The sequence below is a fragment of the Cupressus sempervirens genome, chromosome 2, assembly GCF_028749045.1.
Source record: "Cupressus sempervirens isolate cs-2001-9-10 chromosome 2, ASM2874904v1, whole genome shotgun sequence".
NCBI classification, from domain to species: Eukaryota; Viridiplantae; Streptophyta; class Pinopsida; order Cupressales; family Cupressaceae; genus Cupressus; species Cupressus sempervirens.
In genome coordinates, this window is record NC_143119.1 from 616514708 (window position 1) to 616533099 (window position 18392).

An 18392-nucleotide genomic window follows, 5' to 3' on the forward strand; every position below is an offset into this window, starting at 1 on the left:
ATCAAAGCCTCAACATCACAATCAGTGCATCCACCTCAGTGTCAGAATTTGTCAATACATCTATCCAGTCATCCTGCTTCACAAAATTTGCAAATGCAACCTCAATTTTCTACAGCTCTGTCAAGTTAGCCTTAACATTCTCTAGGCCACTTAAGTGGTGGGATTCATCAACCAGTGCAATAGTCATCATTGCTACAACAACCAAGGCCTCCTCTTCAAGCACCTAAGTAGCTAATAACTATGCACAGGATTTTAACTTGCTTCTAAGTTGAAAGAGTTGCACAACAAGCCTTGCTCTTGTCCTTGTCATACACACATTAATCTCTAGGTTTCCATGCAAGGTCAAGAGGAAACTCTCAAGCGGTGACCTCTATTGATAAATAATTGAACTCAGAATAATACTTATACCCAAGTTACAAGTATGTTATGTGCTAGGAAGTTCATAGGAATCAAAAAATCACCAGTTCATGGTGGAAAACCTCAGTTGATAACAACTTGGTCAAAATATATTCAATCACTGTTTACAATACTATGAATCCACAAAGCTAAACTCAAGATTAGTCGGTAATCTGATCTGTAAGAGCAGCAACACTTAATAGGCATCACTTCATCTTTTGACACACCAATATATTCTACATGTATGAAACAAAGAATGGTATTGACAACAAGGATATCTGATTGATGCTTTGTTCAAACCTGAAAAGTATATGCTGACGTTTCTTGGCCTCTGAATTTATTTCAAGGTCCAGATACTCTGAGCAGCCATTGCTACCTTCGTACCATACTATATTTTGTATCTTCTTGTGAAAGGTCTCATGCCATCAATTAATCCAACTAGACAAGCAAGGAAACTTCTAGCACTTCAACAACAGCTGTGAGTCTTCATGTCCCGTAATTGCCGATGACGGACATGCTTCCACTGAAAACAATCACTGTGGGCCCTAGAATGAGGCCACCCCAAAATTAGAGCACTTCTTCTTTTCACTCGGTGTATTGCATATGAGAAGCTTGATAACACATTCTTCAATCTTCTCTGCCAAGACATCAAGTGGACGGAGAACATCACTGTTTCATCTTTAATATGAACATTCTTCAGGTTTTGAAACCCTATCAATCTTTAGATCACCCAAACCGTGTCTTCAAAATTACAACTTGGCCAAATAAATCTGAAAGCCATGTAAACCGAAAAGAATTTTCATTTAAAACAGTAGTTGCTGCTGGCGATAATATTTTGTGCAATCCGTTTTGTAATGATTGAACTATAACTTTCAGTCAAACATTAGCTTGCTTGGCTCTCTGAAGAGAGAGGCTTAAAGAAGGTGCCATGGATAATGAACAAAAAGTTTTAATAAAGGGCAACCAACTGCATACACTTTGTAGACATCTATCTGAGTAACAATATCACTTTATTGCAATTGTCAATGACACTACAGGGTGCACGATGATTTCTGATTTTAAGACAATGGTGGTGCACTGAAACCAACCCTCGGTGTTCTTTCTGATAAATTTGATGGCTCTATTATTTGATGATCAACCTTTGTCTGTGATTGGTGTGGAACATATTGTATCCTGATTCAAGAGTGACCAATCCACCAAGTCTTTGGATTGTGTGCAATTTTCTTTGATGATCACATCAAATCCTTGTTTGAACACTGATAATATAAATGCTGAATTCTCTTCCTTTAAGTTTGGCATTTAATATTTTCTTTGTTTAGATCTCCCTCCCAGGCTTTGCCCTGATACAGTGTTGGTGAATAAAGATCTATGATAGAGTATTACCAATTCTGATATGAATTCAACTTTTAATGTATTTACTGGTTCTGTGACCGATCTGACATTATCTTTGATGACAAATGACTGCAGCAATATATATATATACACACACACATATACATACAGATCTGATATTATCTTTGATGACAAATGACTGCAGCAATATATATATATATATACACACATATACATACATACATACATACATATATATATACATACATACATACATATATATATATATATATATATATATATATATATATATATATATATATATATATATATATATAAGATGTTACTGTTTATATTGACATTGCTGGTAACAAGTATATTCTTCAATGTAATTGCAGATCGAACATTGCTATTGTAATTAATGATCTTTCTGCATTCAATACAACATATATATATATCAGTTTTATCATGATTTACTATGAACTTCAAATCTGACTGAAGCTATAACTCTTAACAAAATTTGCCATTTCAATTTGTTGTTCCAACATATATCTTTACAAACTCTAATCCCTTGTCCACTCTTACTTATTAAGTGGTGTTCAAACTTTACTATAAATCCCATGATAAACTGTTTTACAAATATCATACTATTAATGCTTGCTACCCCTTGCATGTTTAACCTTATTATTGCTCAAAATGGGGACAAATTTCAGCAAGGGCTTTTTGCAGTTTAAGGGGTCTTTTGCAATCTTTTAAAAAATGGGTGAAGTGCATGCAAAATGGTTTGTTGGTGATGCAACAACACTTGTTCCCCTTGCATATTTAACCTTATTATTGCTCAAAATGGTTACAAATTTCAGCAAGGGCTTTTTGCAGTTTAAGGGGTCTTTTGCAATCGTTTTAAAGGGCATGCAAAATGGTTTGTTGGTGATGGAACAATACTTGTGTTTGAATTTTTAGGAAAAATTGGAACCACCATAGCTTCTTTCAACTCTTTGACTATCCATTTCCTCATCATCTCTACTACTCATTTTTATTGTTAGACACTAAAGATCAAAGAAATGTTTCATAAGCTGCTAGTGCTATAGAATGATGGGTTTGTGTGAGAACATAAACAATATAAACAACCCCCCAAGTTTTATGGAAAAATGTAAAATTAATTGTAGCTGTGTTGAGCCTATCTCAACGGTGAGAAATATTTTGTGATTTATAGTCCCTTCCTTTTCAAAAACATAGAATGGTTATAATTGAAATTAGAAATTGATCAATCTATTGAATAAGTAAATGAAAAATTGAAATTTCATTAGCGGTAAACGCAAAAGAATATTTCTTTTCAAGCATCTTAGAATTAGATGTAGGGTGTGGTTGGGTTTGTGGCAATCCCATGTCTTTGTTTTCTATAAATTGACGGTTTCATTAGACATCCAAATTTGCCCTTTTCTATTGGGGGTGCCTTGACGTCCTTGGGATGGTCAAGGGACATGACATCGTTGATGTCCCTAACTTTGCTTGGAATGATATCTGTCTCCTGCCATATAGTAGATGTTTACTTCCGTTTTGAGCCATCTTGGGTAGACTAGGGGACATCCCCTAGTGTCTTAGAAACACAGTTTGGGATAGGAGTGCTAGTTCTAGGGCCAAGGGCACATCCCTGTAGAACATCAATTTTATTGGCTATTTCGATTTAAAAATAAATAAATTTAAGCACAAGATGAGAAGACATTAGATATCAACTCTCTGCTCTGTCCTTATTTAATGTTTGATTAGAATTTGTCCAAATTCATATACTATCAACATATATAACATATTCTGTTCTAATTATAGTGAAACAAACAATGTTTTTGTGAAATAAATAAATGGTTTAGCATTATCTTTTGGTGAGATTTTACAATGTCAAAGTATCTTTACTACCCAAATCCACCACGATGATTATTTTCAAGGATTAATCATTTCTCAAGGACCTTGTAGCTTATATGTCCATTGGTTAATAATCACAAGACAATAGGGCTCACAAATCACACAAGCACCTTGAAGCATTTGTTAGTAATGGGGAGGAATGTCGAATATAATTCACTGCTGTGACCCTCTAGCCTCTGTCTCCATAGGTGAAGGTTTTGGGCAAGAGCTTTACTTCTCTAACAATCATTACTTATATGAAATTAGCAACTAAACATTTTTATTATATTACTTTGGGGGATATAAGTAAATCTACTATTTTTTGGTTTCAATTGCAAGAAAAAATTCAGTGTTGATACTATCCTGTTGAAATGTAGAGAACATTGATGATTGTATTAATCATTAGTTCATGGTTGTTTTCTATCATAAAAGGTTACTACCATTCTAGTGCATCTTTCTTATTTTTAAATTTACTTTTAGCTTTTTATTACAAGTTAACATATGCATAACTGTAGTTTTTCTCTGCAACTGTTGGTGCCTTACATTGTGCACTTTCATCCCTCTTTGAAAATGTGTTCATTGCTGAAGCTTTCTAGTTGATTGTTTGTTTTTGTGGAACTTGTTTTCTACCTCATTTAAATGAATATAGAAATCAGCGATCCTTAAGACTGGTGTACATTAGCTAGTAATCACAATTCATTACCTAACAAGCACACTAGCAACTATAAGCATTCTTTTGTATTGGAGAGGAATGATGAATACAATTGAGTTATTATTTTGGTTTCCAAACATATGAAGACTGAATTACCAGAAAAATTGGAGTACTGATACTCTATTGTTGAAGTGTAGAGAACAGTGATGATTTTATATATCTTTAGTCGATGGCTGCACCCTATCATAGAAAGCTTCTGCCATTCTAGTGCATCTTTATGATTTTTAAATTTATTTTTAGCTCTTTATTATAAGTTATGCATAGGGTTGTCAGTAATTTTTCTGTGCAATTGTGAGTACCTTATATTTTTGTATTTTTACACACCTTTAAAATTGTATTCATTGCTGAAGCTCTCTACTTCATTATTTGTTTTTGTAGAGCTCTGTTTCTAGCTCATTTAAAATGAATATTTGAATCTAAATTGACTTGTATATTCCAGGCCACTGGGGAGAAAATGGATGGGATTTTGCATCGCCAGTCTACCAGTCTTTGAGATTCTAGTTTAGCACTTCTAATTGAGAAGATCAATATACTTCATGTGCTTGGTGATTCTCACTCTAAGAAGGCTTTGACAATGGCTACAAAGGTTGAGCAGACATCACTTCTTGAACGACACCGTAACCAATCTACGACATCACCTGCCACAACACAAGTTGCAGTAGCAAATAGTCCAAAAATTTCTATGCGGGCTGTAAAAGCAGGAGTTAGTTTTGTTATCCCTAAAAATAAGTTATCAGGAGCTCTTGTTCCAGTAGTTCGTGGTGGTGGTAAAGCTGAAAAGAATGATTCTAAGAAAGATGAGGAGGTCAAACAGCCCCTGAGGAAAACAAAGTGGGGTGCTGATTTGACACAAGATGCTGCTGTAAGAAGAGGAAGGGCATTGGCCTATCAGGTGGCAAATTAAACTATAAATTTATTGATTATGTTTTAGAATGTTGCCGGTGATGAACAATTGACTTTAGAGTTTCGACACATTACAGCCAGAATGGTAGAGTATGGTGTTTGAAATTGAAAATGCCTTAAATCTTTATCCAAGTTCTGTGTCATATGGTTCATTGTTCAATATGTAACATATAAAGTTTTGGTCTTGTTCTTTATGCATTTGTTCTATTTTTTTAATACTCATTTTTGTTTTCCTTAATTCTAAATATCCTTATACCATTAATATTTTGCCCCTTCTTGTGAGCCATAAAAGGGGAAAAAAACTGTCCTCAAGGCTACATCCAACTTAATTTCTCTAACGGGCCATAAGATAGACTCTAGAGTATTTCCCTGTGATATTCTCACATGGAAGCCTTCCCATTCCAGGTGGCATTAAGTGATATTACTGCCTGTGTGGTGGTACAAATTTTGAGCAGACTCGTGTGGAGCAAATAACTGCACAGCTGGAGTTAGGAAATTTGGAGATTGACCCTGATGAAGCTACAAGATCACCATCGCCTCCACCCATTTATGATAAATCTGGGCAGCGGACAAACACTAGAGAGGTGAAGAAAATTGTTTATGAACATAAAACTGAATATCACAAGGTTGTTGAACTTAACATGATTTTTTCCAATATGCTACTTATTTACTGTCTGTTATGAAATAAATGCAGGCAAGGAAACGGGAGCAGTTGGACTTGGAAAGACGGGAAGCTATTGGTGCTTATTAATTATATATTGATTTCAAATTTGTTGTATTTTGTCAAATATTTAATTCCAATTTCAGCGCTGTCAATTAATATCGTGTGGCTTTTGTAGGTGAATGCTTGCGCTTGAATCCTAATTATAAACCTCCAGCAGGCTATACTCCCGTCAGCAAAGAGGCAAAGATTTCCATTCCAGTAAGTTATATGCAAACACTTTGACCCAAAATCATCACAATATTTCAAAATTAGTATTTTTGTAAAATCTTGTGAAGTAATGGAAAATCTCGATGGTTAAGAATACCTGAAAATTATTAATGACTATTTTGTAGAGAAAAATAAATAGTCTGGATTACGTATTGGGTAATAATGAAGGAAAAAGATATATCTCAAAAAAGTCTTACTGGGATGCCAATGTAATTTTTGTTTTGGTTTCCTGCTTGGTTATGAATACACACAGATTTGAATAGAAATTAATGTAACTAGTTTTTGTTCTTCCATGAGGGTTTAAGCCCTTTTTGCTTTGTTGACTTTTTTTGTTCAGCCATTGTAGTATTTATACTGGATGCTATTCATGTGCAATGACTTAAGTTTTAACCTATGTCACTGTTTCACTCAGGATTTGGTTGGATCTGAATCTAGTTTGTTTCTGTTATGGGACCACAGTCTGGTTCACTGTGGGTGTGGACAGGACAGCCGATTGGCCAGGTTTTGATTTGCATCTCCCAGGGCAAAACTGTAGCAGGCCCTTGGGATTGTTTTTGGTTACTATCTTTTTAAGGATGAATTCTCATTAGTTTCTTTTGATCCTAGACTTCATTTCTCGGATACATAGTCTAATATTTGATAATGTTGTAGCTTTAGTCGGATTGAATTGACCTAGAGACAATTCTTCTATGGTTATTGGTCAATCATCAATTAGACAAACCCTCTTATTTCTACTTATATATATATATATATATATATATATATATATATATATATATATATGGGTATATATATTATTGTTAATATATTGTCTAATGATGATTAACTTATAATTTACTATAGAGACATATCTCCTCTTCTCATATTTTTATGTCATTAAAATCTGCATTTGGAACACAGAAAGAGCAGGGCTATTACATTTGCAGACATCCTTTCCATTAACATGGTATCAGAGCAAGGCTGCGAATGTAAGAAAGTAATTAAAGACATGATAGACAAATACAGATAATAGCCAGACTTACAGTTAATGAATTGGCCATGGACTCACATTTAGTGAATTGGCTATGAACCGCATGGGAGAAGATTATTAGTAATGTTAAATTATAAATATATTGGCACCAGCAAGTCAGACGGAGGAAACATTCAGACTGATTTACTTCCTATCCTCTGCTTGACAATCCCTTGCTGCATTCCCTATACATTTGTAATCGTAATCAGCATCTTGAAGCTTTGTCAATCCAGTCATTGAGCAAGATGAAGACTGCGCTAAAGAGTTATCTCAAGCACCAGAAAAGCCGTGCTGAAGCAAAAACACAAAATAGAAACTCCCAATTTTTTAAATGTCACAAATAGCCGTGTTGATACTTCTGCCAGCTGAGGCTTTCATTGTCAGTCGCTCCAATCAAAACTTCTCCTATTGGGCGCATTTATAATTAGATAGAATAATTGGAGCAGGAGATTACCGGTGACCTACATATATCGAGAATCATAAATAGTTTATGGGGGCATTGGAGTCCATACTTTCATGTTCAGCATCCTATAAGCTATATTTGGTGAAGCCGTCAAGTCAACAATGTCTTCATTAAAGTGGTTAAGTGTACATTCATATAGAAGAAAAAGTTCCCCTTAAAACGAAGAATAGCGGTATTATTAGTTCACCTATATTACCACAAGAGATTATATAGTCTTCGGATCGAAAATAAGGATATGGGCAATATATATATATATATATATATATATATATATATATATATATATATATATATATATATATATATGTTAGAATATATAGTCCACCAATGTAACTGAGACGGGGGTGGGGGGGGGGTGGGTGAATCAGTTATCCAACTAATATCACAATTATCAACCTTATTAAACTTTCACCATATGAGCAATATAATTAGAAACCATAACAAGATACTCAGACACAATAACACTAGATATGTTAACTAGGGAAACCCTTGATCAGAGGGAAAACCCCGGTGGGGATGGTACTCACAAGATGATGTACTAATATAAATATTCCTTGTTAGAGGATGGACCCTGTTAGGAGTCTATAACAACATTCAGTACATATCAGTCCCTGTTAGGAGACTTTGAATCCCTGTTAGGAGATTCCAACCCTGTTAGGAGTTGTGCCAACCCTGTTAAGGAGTTGTGGAAAACAGCTGGACCCATTGCCAAAACAACTTCAAGGTTAAGGCCAATGAACCCACTATCCAAATGATCTTTGTATTATTCCTTGCAGAATAACAGAAATGAGTAGTACTTCCTTCCTTTGTCCTGTTAACCGGACCTTTGCTCCTTCTGATCTTGTAACCAGATTACAAAATTCGCATCCAGTGATCCCTTGGATCTCTTACTCACATTTAGTAATTACTCTGCGACTCTGCTCCTTTTCGCACTTCCAACTTCATACAATACTGGATGCACTTTACAAACAAGGAAAACATCTTTCCTTTATACCATCATATCTTCAAAATAATTCCTTGAGTCGTCCTTGAGGCTTTCCCTTCAATAGCGCTGTTGACTCACAGTCTATACAAAACTTCACACATGTGATACTAGGGCTTGTGCATCCGCTGACATCATCATCCTACTGTCGTTTTTCATTGTCTCACCATGCATCTCTTTATTACATCTCAAATGAAAGATATAATACAAACATTTAAAATTGCTTTTCAAGCACTTTGTTTCTATACTATTCTTAGTACATCGAGTACACCTTCCATACTTCAAGTTACGTGCTGCACATTGAGCCTCGTCATTAGGACACTGTACTGAACATGTCCATGACCTCGCATCACCAAAGAAGCAAAACCTTGTCCGTACAACTAAGATCTCTCTCTGTTATTCTGCTAGTTTTCACAAACTTACTGCTATATTGACATTAATGACAAAAACAGTAATGAATGCAACATGTCAATACTCTCCAATGCTTAGGATACTCCCCCAATGTAGTATCATCAGCATTCATGCTAATATATATATATATATATATATATATATATATGTATGTATGTATGTATGTATGTATGTATGTATGTATGTATGTATGTAATGCATGTATATGTATATATTATATCTGAGTTCTGCAAAAACGGTGTTGTGGGCAATGGAGACCTAAGATTATGCGCACAGTTCAGATAGGTAGTGGCAGAATGATGTGGACCACAAATGTATATTGCTGACTATGATGAAGAGGTTGCCTAAGATGGTTTTAATCTCCAGACTGCATACACTTCTAATGCTGTTGGCTGTTGAACATGATCTGATGATCGAATATATCCTTGACTGAACAATACTTATATCATTACTTTGTATCATCAATGACAATTGATATATATATATATATATATAATTTTTCAGAGTAAGGGCGATAACATCACATAAACATCAATGCCAATAACAGCTCGTATATATATATATATATATATATATAGCTGTTATTGGCATTGATGTTTATGTGATGTTATCGCCCTTACTCTGAAAAATCCAAATATCACAATGTATATTCATACATATGGACTCAAGGGCCAAATGTTGGAATACTCTGATCAACTACAAATGATGTTAATGGATGAAATCAAGACTATTAGAATCACAACATCTAAAATATTATCAATATAAGAGGTCTCAATTTTCAACATTATTTATGATCGACTGATAAACACAGGTGATGATGTGCACTTGAGAAATGGTTGATGGCATAAGATTCTAAACACATATGGAGCCTCTAAAATATTCGTGGATATATCATCTAAAGCACCACCTTCATGCTTTATGGTGGTCTCATGAATTCCCTATTGCCAAAAGGAGAGTACTGGACCATAGCGTTTTCATATACTGATACATTTGTGTTACTGAACATGAGCAGATAACTGAAGATCTCTGGTATGCTTGAAGGCTCCTTATGTATTCGTGAGCGGTCATTAATGTATTCTACCAAATTAATAGCAGTGATTCTATTATTGGCATGATCCAGTGTATTGAGAAGGCAAAGAACATTCATCGACCGTCATATCAAATGGATTGATTACACATAGTGACTATATAGCATGACCATCTTTTTTCCTTATGTGTTAACGAATTGTTCTATCAAATACGGAAACAAAAATGATTGTTTTTTATGCACAACTTGTATTTATCAGATGCAAAAGATGGAACAATCTGGATGACAACAGAATGGAGTTTGGTGGATTTGCCCATATCTACGTGAGTAGTTATCAGAAGTTTAAACTTCTTCCTAGTTGATCACCCAATAAGGGTGTTAATTTAGGGAAATTGAAAACCTGGTGAAGGTCGCGAGAAAGAGATTGTTTATAAGGAGAATGTTGGTGTATCAAGCAATAGAGTCATAGCATGTTTTGAGAGATTTCATTACATAGTACAATATATCTGCAAATGAGAGGAGTCTAACAGAGCTGAATAAAGTTGGTAATAGTGAAGAGAGAGAAATGATTCTTTCAAGGATGGTTGCCATTTAGTATAAATGCGGAAGGAGCCATTGACTTTAGTTGATTTACTAGATTTTAGAGTCTAAATAAGACTGAGAGACGGATGAGTAAGAAAAGGATTGACTATGTCTGATATATATATAAAGGTATGTCTGCTGAAGGGTGATGTGGACTCAATGATGTTAGAAGTGATAAGTTGTGATCATTGATGCACTGCAGAAAGAAGATTCAGTTGAGATTTTAAAGCTGAAACTTATCAGAATAAGTTGAAAAGATCAATCTTCGGTTCATAATTGTGATATTCTTCTGTAAATGCTTCAATTTTGGTGGAGAGACATTCCCTATTATATCTGATTCAATTTGCAAGGAAGCTCCATATATCCCAATTTAAATTCTCTGTCCTGAAAAGTTGTTCATAACCAGTTTACTGTATCAGAATTTTAGATTGATTATAACCGAAGTAACAGGATTATTAATATGACTTCAGACTTAATGAAATTGGTTCTCAAATCATTTGTAAGTTGGCATTGGGTTGGTGCTCAAATTGACTGAGTGGGTGCTCTAATTTTGAAAGAGTTGTTGTTCTAAGTATGGATTGTTGCTCCTTAGCGTTGAAGCCCTTAAAGTTGTAATTGGATGGAACAACTCGGTCAGAAAATAAGTAATTAGACTTCTGCTCTTTGAGTCTATAATCGGCTGACACTAAGGAAGCCTCTGAAGTTTTGCTGGAATTGGCCATCAGTGGAAATATTGAACAAGAGTGTTGTCAGAACAAGTCCACTTGATTTCAGGCAGTACAGAGTTGATGGGCAGAAAGGGTGGAAAAGGCATAGCAAGCATTATAAAGGCCATTAAAAAGGCTTGAGGAAGCTGATGTTTTAGTTGAGATAATTCGAAATCCTAAGAAAGTGGATAGTGTGAAGGTCCTTCAGCTTGAAATTGCGGAAATCATATTTTTTACACATTAGAAGAATGAAGGTAACTTTAGATTAGCCTTTAGTTGCCAATGACCTTCGTTCAGACTACATATGATTGGGTCAAATGATTGGGTGTTACATATTGTTAAATGCGATTTCACTGACTAGAGGCATACCCATTTATGGAATCAGAAGGTTTGCAATTTCAAATCAAAATAGTTCCTTAACGAGATTGCTGATTTGTCATTTAAATTTCATGAATAAATATCTAGATCTCAAAGCATCAATTCTTTGGCCAGCATGCTGTTCATATTTTAACAGCATATCATATAGTTGTGTTGCCTCCTCTCTACTGGCTTCTCATACCAATACTGCCAAATGCAAACTCAGTGAGAGACTGCATTTAATTTAGAGGTGATCTAAATGTTCCCATCTTTACTGCAGCTCTGGCTTGTGCCTCAATGATCCCATCTCTTTGTCTCAGCCATTGAGAAGAACATAAAACCCAGCAGGTGATCATGAATATTCATTATTCGAGAACTCTTTTAACTTTGTGACTTCAATCAAGAGCTACCACTTTTTCACAAACTTTATTCCTTCCTAGCTTCCCAACGTGCTTGGTCTCTCTTATGTTTAAATCTTCAATGGAGTGGAGCCTTATGGACTACTCTGACAGTGTGGGATTTGTTTATCTGCCTCAAAGCCGCTTGCTAATTGGAATAGTTCTCATTAGTTTGTCTGTTTTACATTTTTGTTATATATTTATAATTTTGGTTTTCACAAAGCAATGGGCTTGTATGATTTGAAATATTCAACATCTTTTTTGGGAATGACTGCAAATAAAGTTGCATTCCATTCTTATAGCATTGAAATCTAATTTTATTCATGGCCTGGAGATTGGTTTTTTGACTTCCTTCTCATAAATAAGAGTTATTAGCTAGGTGTTGTCTTTGTCTGTTTTGATTTGTTGAACATCATTCAACATCTCTCTTTGATTGAGTTCTATCTTCAGGACCGTCAGCTAACAGATAGTGTAGAATTCAACAGCCGTATTTCTTGTCATAATATAGTGTGGGGTCAAGTGTTGAAGTCTCTGTCACCATGCTTAAATTTAGGCCTTCAAGGTCTTTGAGACCATGCAAAATTTTATCATGAGGGAAAAATTAGTTATTTGACATTTCTTTTGTTCCTTAGGAGGCTTCAAAAAAAGTCCTTTTTTTCCAATGGATCCCCCAGGTTTGTTTGGATCCATTTTTCATTTGCTTAGGGTTTGTCCTGGGCATGTTGGATTCTTACGGTGGACATACAACTTAAGAAGTTCAATTTCTTTTGGGAGTTATTTTACCATTTATTTTGTTTCGAACAAGTCTCCTCATTCTAGCTAATTGATCAAGTTCTGATAACAACCCTTTTTCTTTTTCAGCCCTCTCATCATTTAGACTAGAGTTAAAAATGGTGGATTGGAATTTTTCTCAAAATCTTTAGTATTCGTACTTAATTTTAAATATATCAGAATTCATTTGATAGATTAAAACATTAATTGCCGTCATTGGAAGCTTCCACCATTCCTTTAATCTTTTAATTAGGGTTTGGGTCTGGCTGATGTTGAACTCAAATTTGAAGGGGGTCCCAAGAAAAGTTCCTTTTGATCTAGTGTTTTCATCTGCAATTAGGCTTGCCAGCCAACGAGCACAATCTGTGAAAGGGATCAAATTCTAGGTGATTTTTTTTGTCCCTCAGCACTTAAAGAAATCAAACCTGTTATTGAAGAATCAGACTGCACCTGTTTTACTTTTGTTCCAGAAAAATGGTTGTTTCTTTGTTTCTACATATACCAGGAGTGGCCTTCCGTTGAACTTCCAAAATCTAAGATAAGAGTGAAAGGTATGGAGTTCCAATGATCTGTGGCAGTATATAGAAAGTCTATCATTAGTCACAATGTTGCATTTTTTCACATTTAATTTGAAGCATATTGATGTGATCACTCTTTGAGGCTGTACTTTGGAATAACTTTTGCTTAATTTGCAAAAACATGAAAAACTAAGAGCTTTTCCTTGGCATAAACTGATCATCTTGAGATCATTATAAGTTGTTTCTGTTGAAGTAGTCATGAGCAATGAGTTAGCTGATTGCAATTTTCTAGTATCTCAAGTACCCCTTTTTACACGGAACCACTTTTCTGTTTAGACTAGATTCATTATAACATGGCACGAGGAAATGTGTATGAAATTGTTTTGTTGTTGAAATTAATAATTCTTCAATAGTTGTATTTGGTATTGTTTGAAACAGGTGCATTGGGTTTGCTATATTGTATAATAAAAATGCTAAATACGTAAGATTTGGCGTGAGAAGCTACTAGACTTTGGTTGATACTGTTTTATGGTTATTCTCTATGGTATTCTGATTTTGGTGGACCATAAACTCATCAGGTGAAGGAGGCTTTTGGACAAAATTTTGTTGGCTTGATTTTAGGCCCCCAAGGCAATACCAAGAAAAGGCTAGAAGAAGTAAGTGCTGTTTTTATATTTTTCATAAAGCACATGGTTCTTATGTTTATATTTGTTTGTGCATAATTGTATCTGAATTAATGGATAAGTGACATTTGAAAACATCTTATAAGGCAATGCATCTATTTTTGTTCAAATGCTCTTATTATATATTAAATAATGCTTGCTATCAGGAAACAGGAACAAAGATTACAATCAAGAGTGGAGCAAGGGATGCTGAGGAAGGAGTGGTGGTATGTTCAGTCAAATCAAAACTTATTTACATGACGCTATTTTGATTACTATCAAAATAATTTATCAAATTTAAGCACTAATTGCATACTTCAGCACATCGAAGTATCGCCATTGACTTGACTTTGTTTTTGCTGCTTTAACCTATTTGTTCATTAAATAAATGAAATGGGTCGCACGTTAATTGATAATAATGTTCAGATAATTTGATTGATATTGATGTTTTATTTCATGATGTCACTAAGTAAATAATATTGAGCTTGGAATTGGTAGATAGATAGAAAAGGCATCAAATTTTAGCTGTAATATAGGCTTGATGATGCCATTTCAAGCATGGAGAATTTATTTTGTTCTTACAGATAGAAAGCGCTGATTTTGATGGAAAGGAAGTTGGGAGCACAAAGGAAGACTTGCATGTGCATATTTCAGCAGATACTTATGAGAAAGTCGATGCTGCTGTATCACTGCTTGAATTGCTTATGACTCCAGTCGATGTAAGTCTAATTTTAAACCTAATATGGGTAGAGAGAGTACAAATTGACGTATCCTTGGGCGGGATTGGATCCCATCTGCGTGTTCTGGTGTATTTGTCAAATATGTTGTGGGGCCACATCGAATATACTTAATGTTTTTGTTAATGTTCCTTTTGGTGTTGCAAATACTTTGTTTTTCACTGGTCGAATAAATGCTCAATTATCTGTGCAGGGAAATATTCCACCAGCTGGGCCAGACGCTGTATCATCATTGACAGATGGTTCAAACATTCACAAACAAGGTGTACAAGTGGCAAACACAAGCCATTCTATGCTAAATGCCGATTTGGCCCAAAATTATGTGCAACCGACACCAATTCCTCTTGCTGGGCAACAACCAATGCATCTTACATGGCCATCATCTGCCACAGGAGCTGCTGGTAATGTTGCATGGCAACCACCTACATCCATCACAGAAGCTCCACGTGGTCAGTTTTGGCCACATCCAGGGCATTGGCAGCCAATGGGTGCAAACAACAATGCAATGCAATCCCATTCTGGCCCATCTGTTGCACCTAATGCTGCTAGTTATGGTATGAATAATGCAAATATGTTCATTCCTCGAATGCCGCAACCAACTTTTAATTCATTCCCTCCATTCCCAGTCTTTAGAGGAAGACCACCTCCACCAGGTTTTACTCCACATGCAACGCCTTCAAATCTAAGGAACACTGTGTTTGCTCCAGTTCACAGGCCTCGACCGCCATTCCCTGTTCAACAGCGTCCTTATGTGGATATGGCATCACAAAACCATTCGGCAGTAATGAATCCACATTTGCAATCTCAATCTTCCCAGGCTGGACATCGTGCTGGAGCGAATGCATCTCCAATACCTCAATCTTCAAACACAATGGCTGGAGGCGTATATGGTCCTTATGTAAGTCATGGAGGAAAGCCTGCATCTGTACCACTGCCTGTTCCGCCATTTTCCTCTGTAACACCTCATGTAGTGCCATCTCATGTTCCTATTTCACAATCTTACGGGCTCCAACAACAACAAATGAAGCATTCACAACCACCCAGTTTAGCAAGTCATGCAGGTTCCAGTGGACAAGTGAGTATGCAGGGATTATCTTCAGCGACATCTCGAGGAACTCCTGCTGTGACACCACCATTGGCTATATCTCCTATGTTATCATCTTCTGGATTGTCACCTAGTGCACCTCAGGGGTCACATGCTTCAGCTGTATCTGTAGTTGCGTCTCCTGTATTACCATCTCCTGGATTGCCACCAGCAGCCCCCCGGGTGGTAAATTCTGCATTTCCATCTCCTGTCTTGCCATCTCCTGGACCACCTCCAACAGCACCCCAGGCGGTACATTCTGCAGTTCCATCTCCTAGGTTGCCACCAGCAGCACCACAAAGAGCACAAATGACAGTCCCACATGTAGGCACCTCTGCTGTCTTACCATCTGCTGGATTGCCTGCACCAACACCACGGCCAGTGCATGTTGCCTCAGCACCCTTGCATGCTTCTCCAGTACAGTCCATTAGATTGTCTGTGCCACAAACTCAATCAGCAGCTGTTGCAGTTCCTCCTGTTGTTCCATCTAATGTACCTCCTATGGGTAGTATACATCATACCCAACCGCCGACAATGGCTTTTTTGTCACAAGGCTTTTCAGCAGGGTTAACTTCAGTTGCAATGCCGGTTATATCAACTGCATCAACACCAATATCATCATCTATTGCATCTGGAATGATGCATAGCACTGTGGCTCCAATGCAGTCTACTGCTATTAACAGGCCTATTGTTCCAACACCAGTGTCTGCTGGTATAGCATCTATAAGCTCTCAAGGTACAAGTGTGCCATCATCAGGTTCTTCCAACACCTGGCAACCTCAACATTTGCGTTCAGGAGATTTCACATTTCAACCTCTTAGATCCCAGGCGCCTTCACCACCTCCAACTCCTTGGCCTTCACCTTCTCAGCCTTCACTTGCTGATGTGCGCCCAAAAATTCAAGTGCCCACTACAAGACCTGTATTTCAACCAGCTCTTCCAAGCCTTCCTCATTCTGGTCAAATTAGAGTAAGTGCACCACTTCCTCCAACCCCGTCTACACCTCGTACTCCACCAATGCCACCAATGCCTCCCCTTCCTCCCCAAGCACCTTCATTTAGGCCTGCAGTTTCTGTTCCTTCTCTACCACCTGGTAACTCATTGCAGGCCACTTTTTCAGTACCATCCAAAGTCTCTGTCTCCCAAACAGCTGGCATTTCACCACCAAAGCCTGGCTTCTTAAATGCATCACAGCAGATGCCTGCAAGACCTCCTGGGTTAATGTCTTCAGCAGCTATTCCATCATTTGGTTCACCAGCAACACACACCAACCCTCCCCTTCCACCACATCCAAGACCACATTCTGGCCCTGATGGCTTCCTTCCTTTTCCTTCAGGGCATAGTGCTCCCGACTTTCATCACCAAGGAGCTCATGCATCAAAGGCTTTCCAAAACCTATCCACATCTAACATTTCTCTTCGACCATCTGGTGCCCCACCACCTGTGGCTCCTTTAGCTGCACTCCCTCGCAATGTTCCCAACCAGTTTGGAGGATCTGCTTTTGGACAACAACAGAGCAGCCCCGCAAGTGCAGTGTTTCCTAATATATCAACGGTGCTGGCAAATAATGTTAAACACAATCATATGAACAGTCCACAGGTACAACCTCCATCCAGCCCTCAAGTAAGGTCAGTTGTTCCTGGTCAAATGCATGACTTTGGATATGGAGGACAGGGTGGCAAGACATTACCCGCAACAAGGGGAGTTGGAAGCAGTCAAAGTTATGACCCATTCTCTCCTACATCAATACCTGCTGAACAATTACCTCCACAAAATGATCAGATGATGAGCACAGTTGAAGCACAGGACAAGCAAGAGACAGATGCAGAATATGAAAATTTAATGGAGTCAGTCGGTGTTAGGTAGTTCTGCTATCAGGAAAGAAAATTTGGTTTGCTAGAATCTGTGTAAAGATGCAGCTATGCAGGGTTGTCCTGGGAACAGCATTAAGCAATCCCTATAATCTCAGGACTTCTTTGACCAGAGTGTGATTGCGAAGATCTGAGCATCAGATGTGAGTAATTGCTGTTGTTTCTGGTGCACCTTATTTGATTTCCTAAATTTTTTGATGAGAGGAAATTCATTATACCTGGTTGTTACATATTGTGTGGAAGTTGAGGGCTCGTTGACTGAATACAGGAAATAGTTTTTATATAACAATATTTCTCATAAATTGATACCATAAACTTCAGGACAAATGTTTTTCAATGCTAAACATATCCTTTGATTCCATTTGTCTGCATTTTTTTTGTACAATGCTTCTTTGGTTTCATCCTTGAATCCTATTTTTGACTTTGATAGGTGCCATCTACTGAAATTATAAGCTAGGGGATATTTTTGCCTGCCCAGCATTAATAAACTGAATCTGTATATAAAATTTCAAGGAACTGTGAAGTAGCTCTCAAGCTTATTTAATTGGTATATTTAAACTTAATTTGAATAATTTATATTTACTTGCTAAACACACACCATGAATTTTGGATTTTTAATATCTAAACCAACATCTACTCAGTT

General features: G+C 36.7%; 1 protein-coding gene across 2 annotated transcripts in view; it reads left to right on the plus strand.

The window, feature by feature from the left end:
• LOC149574888 (RNA-binding KH domain-containing protein) overlaps positions 1–18110 on the plus strand; it is a 56625-nt gene extending 38515 nt beyond the window's left edge. For both annotated transcript variants that reach the window (XM_089814736.1, XM_089814734.1), the window contains 8 exons: positions 4776–5228; positions 5695–5823; positions 5934–5979; positions 6079–6161; positions 13974–14051; positions 14225–14284; positions 14642–14776; positions 14988–18110. In XM_089814736.1, coding sequence (XP_089670862.1) covers positions 4911–5228; positions 5695–5823; positions 5934–5979; positions 6079–6161; positions 13974–14051; positions 14225–14284; positions 14642–14776; positions 14988–17744 — 3606 coding nt within the window. In that variant the 5' untranslated portion in view covers positions 4776–4910 and the 3' untranslated portion in view covers positions 17745–18110. The remainder of the gene's footprint in view (positions 1–4775; positions 5229–5694; positions 5824–5933; positions 5980–6078; positions 6162–13973; positions 14052–14224; positions 14285–14641; positions 14777–14987) is intronic.
• The last annotated feature ends 282 nt before the right edge of the window (positions 18111–18392 follow it).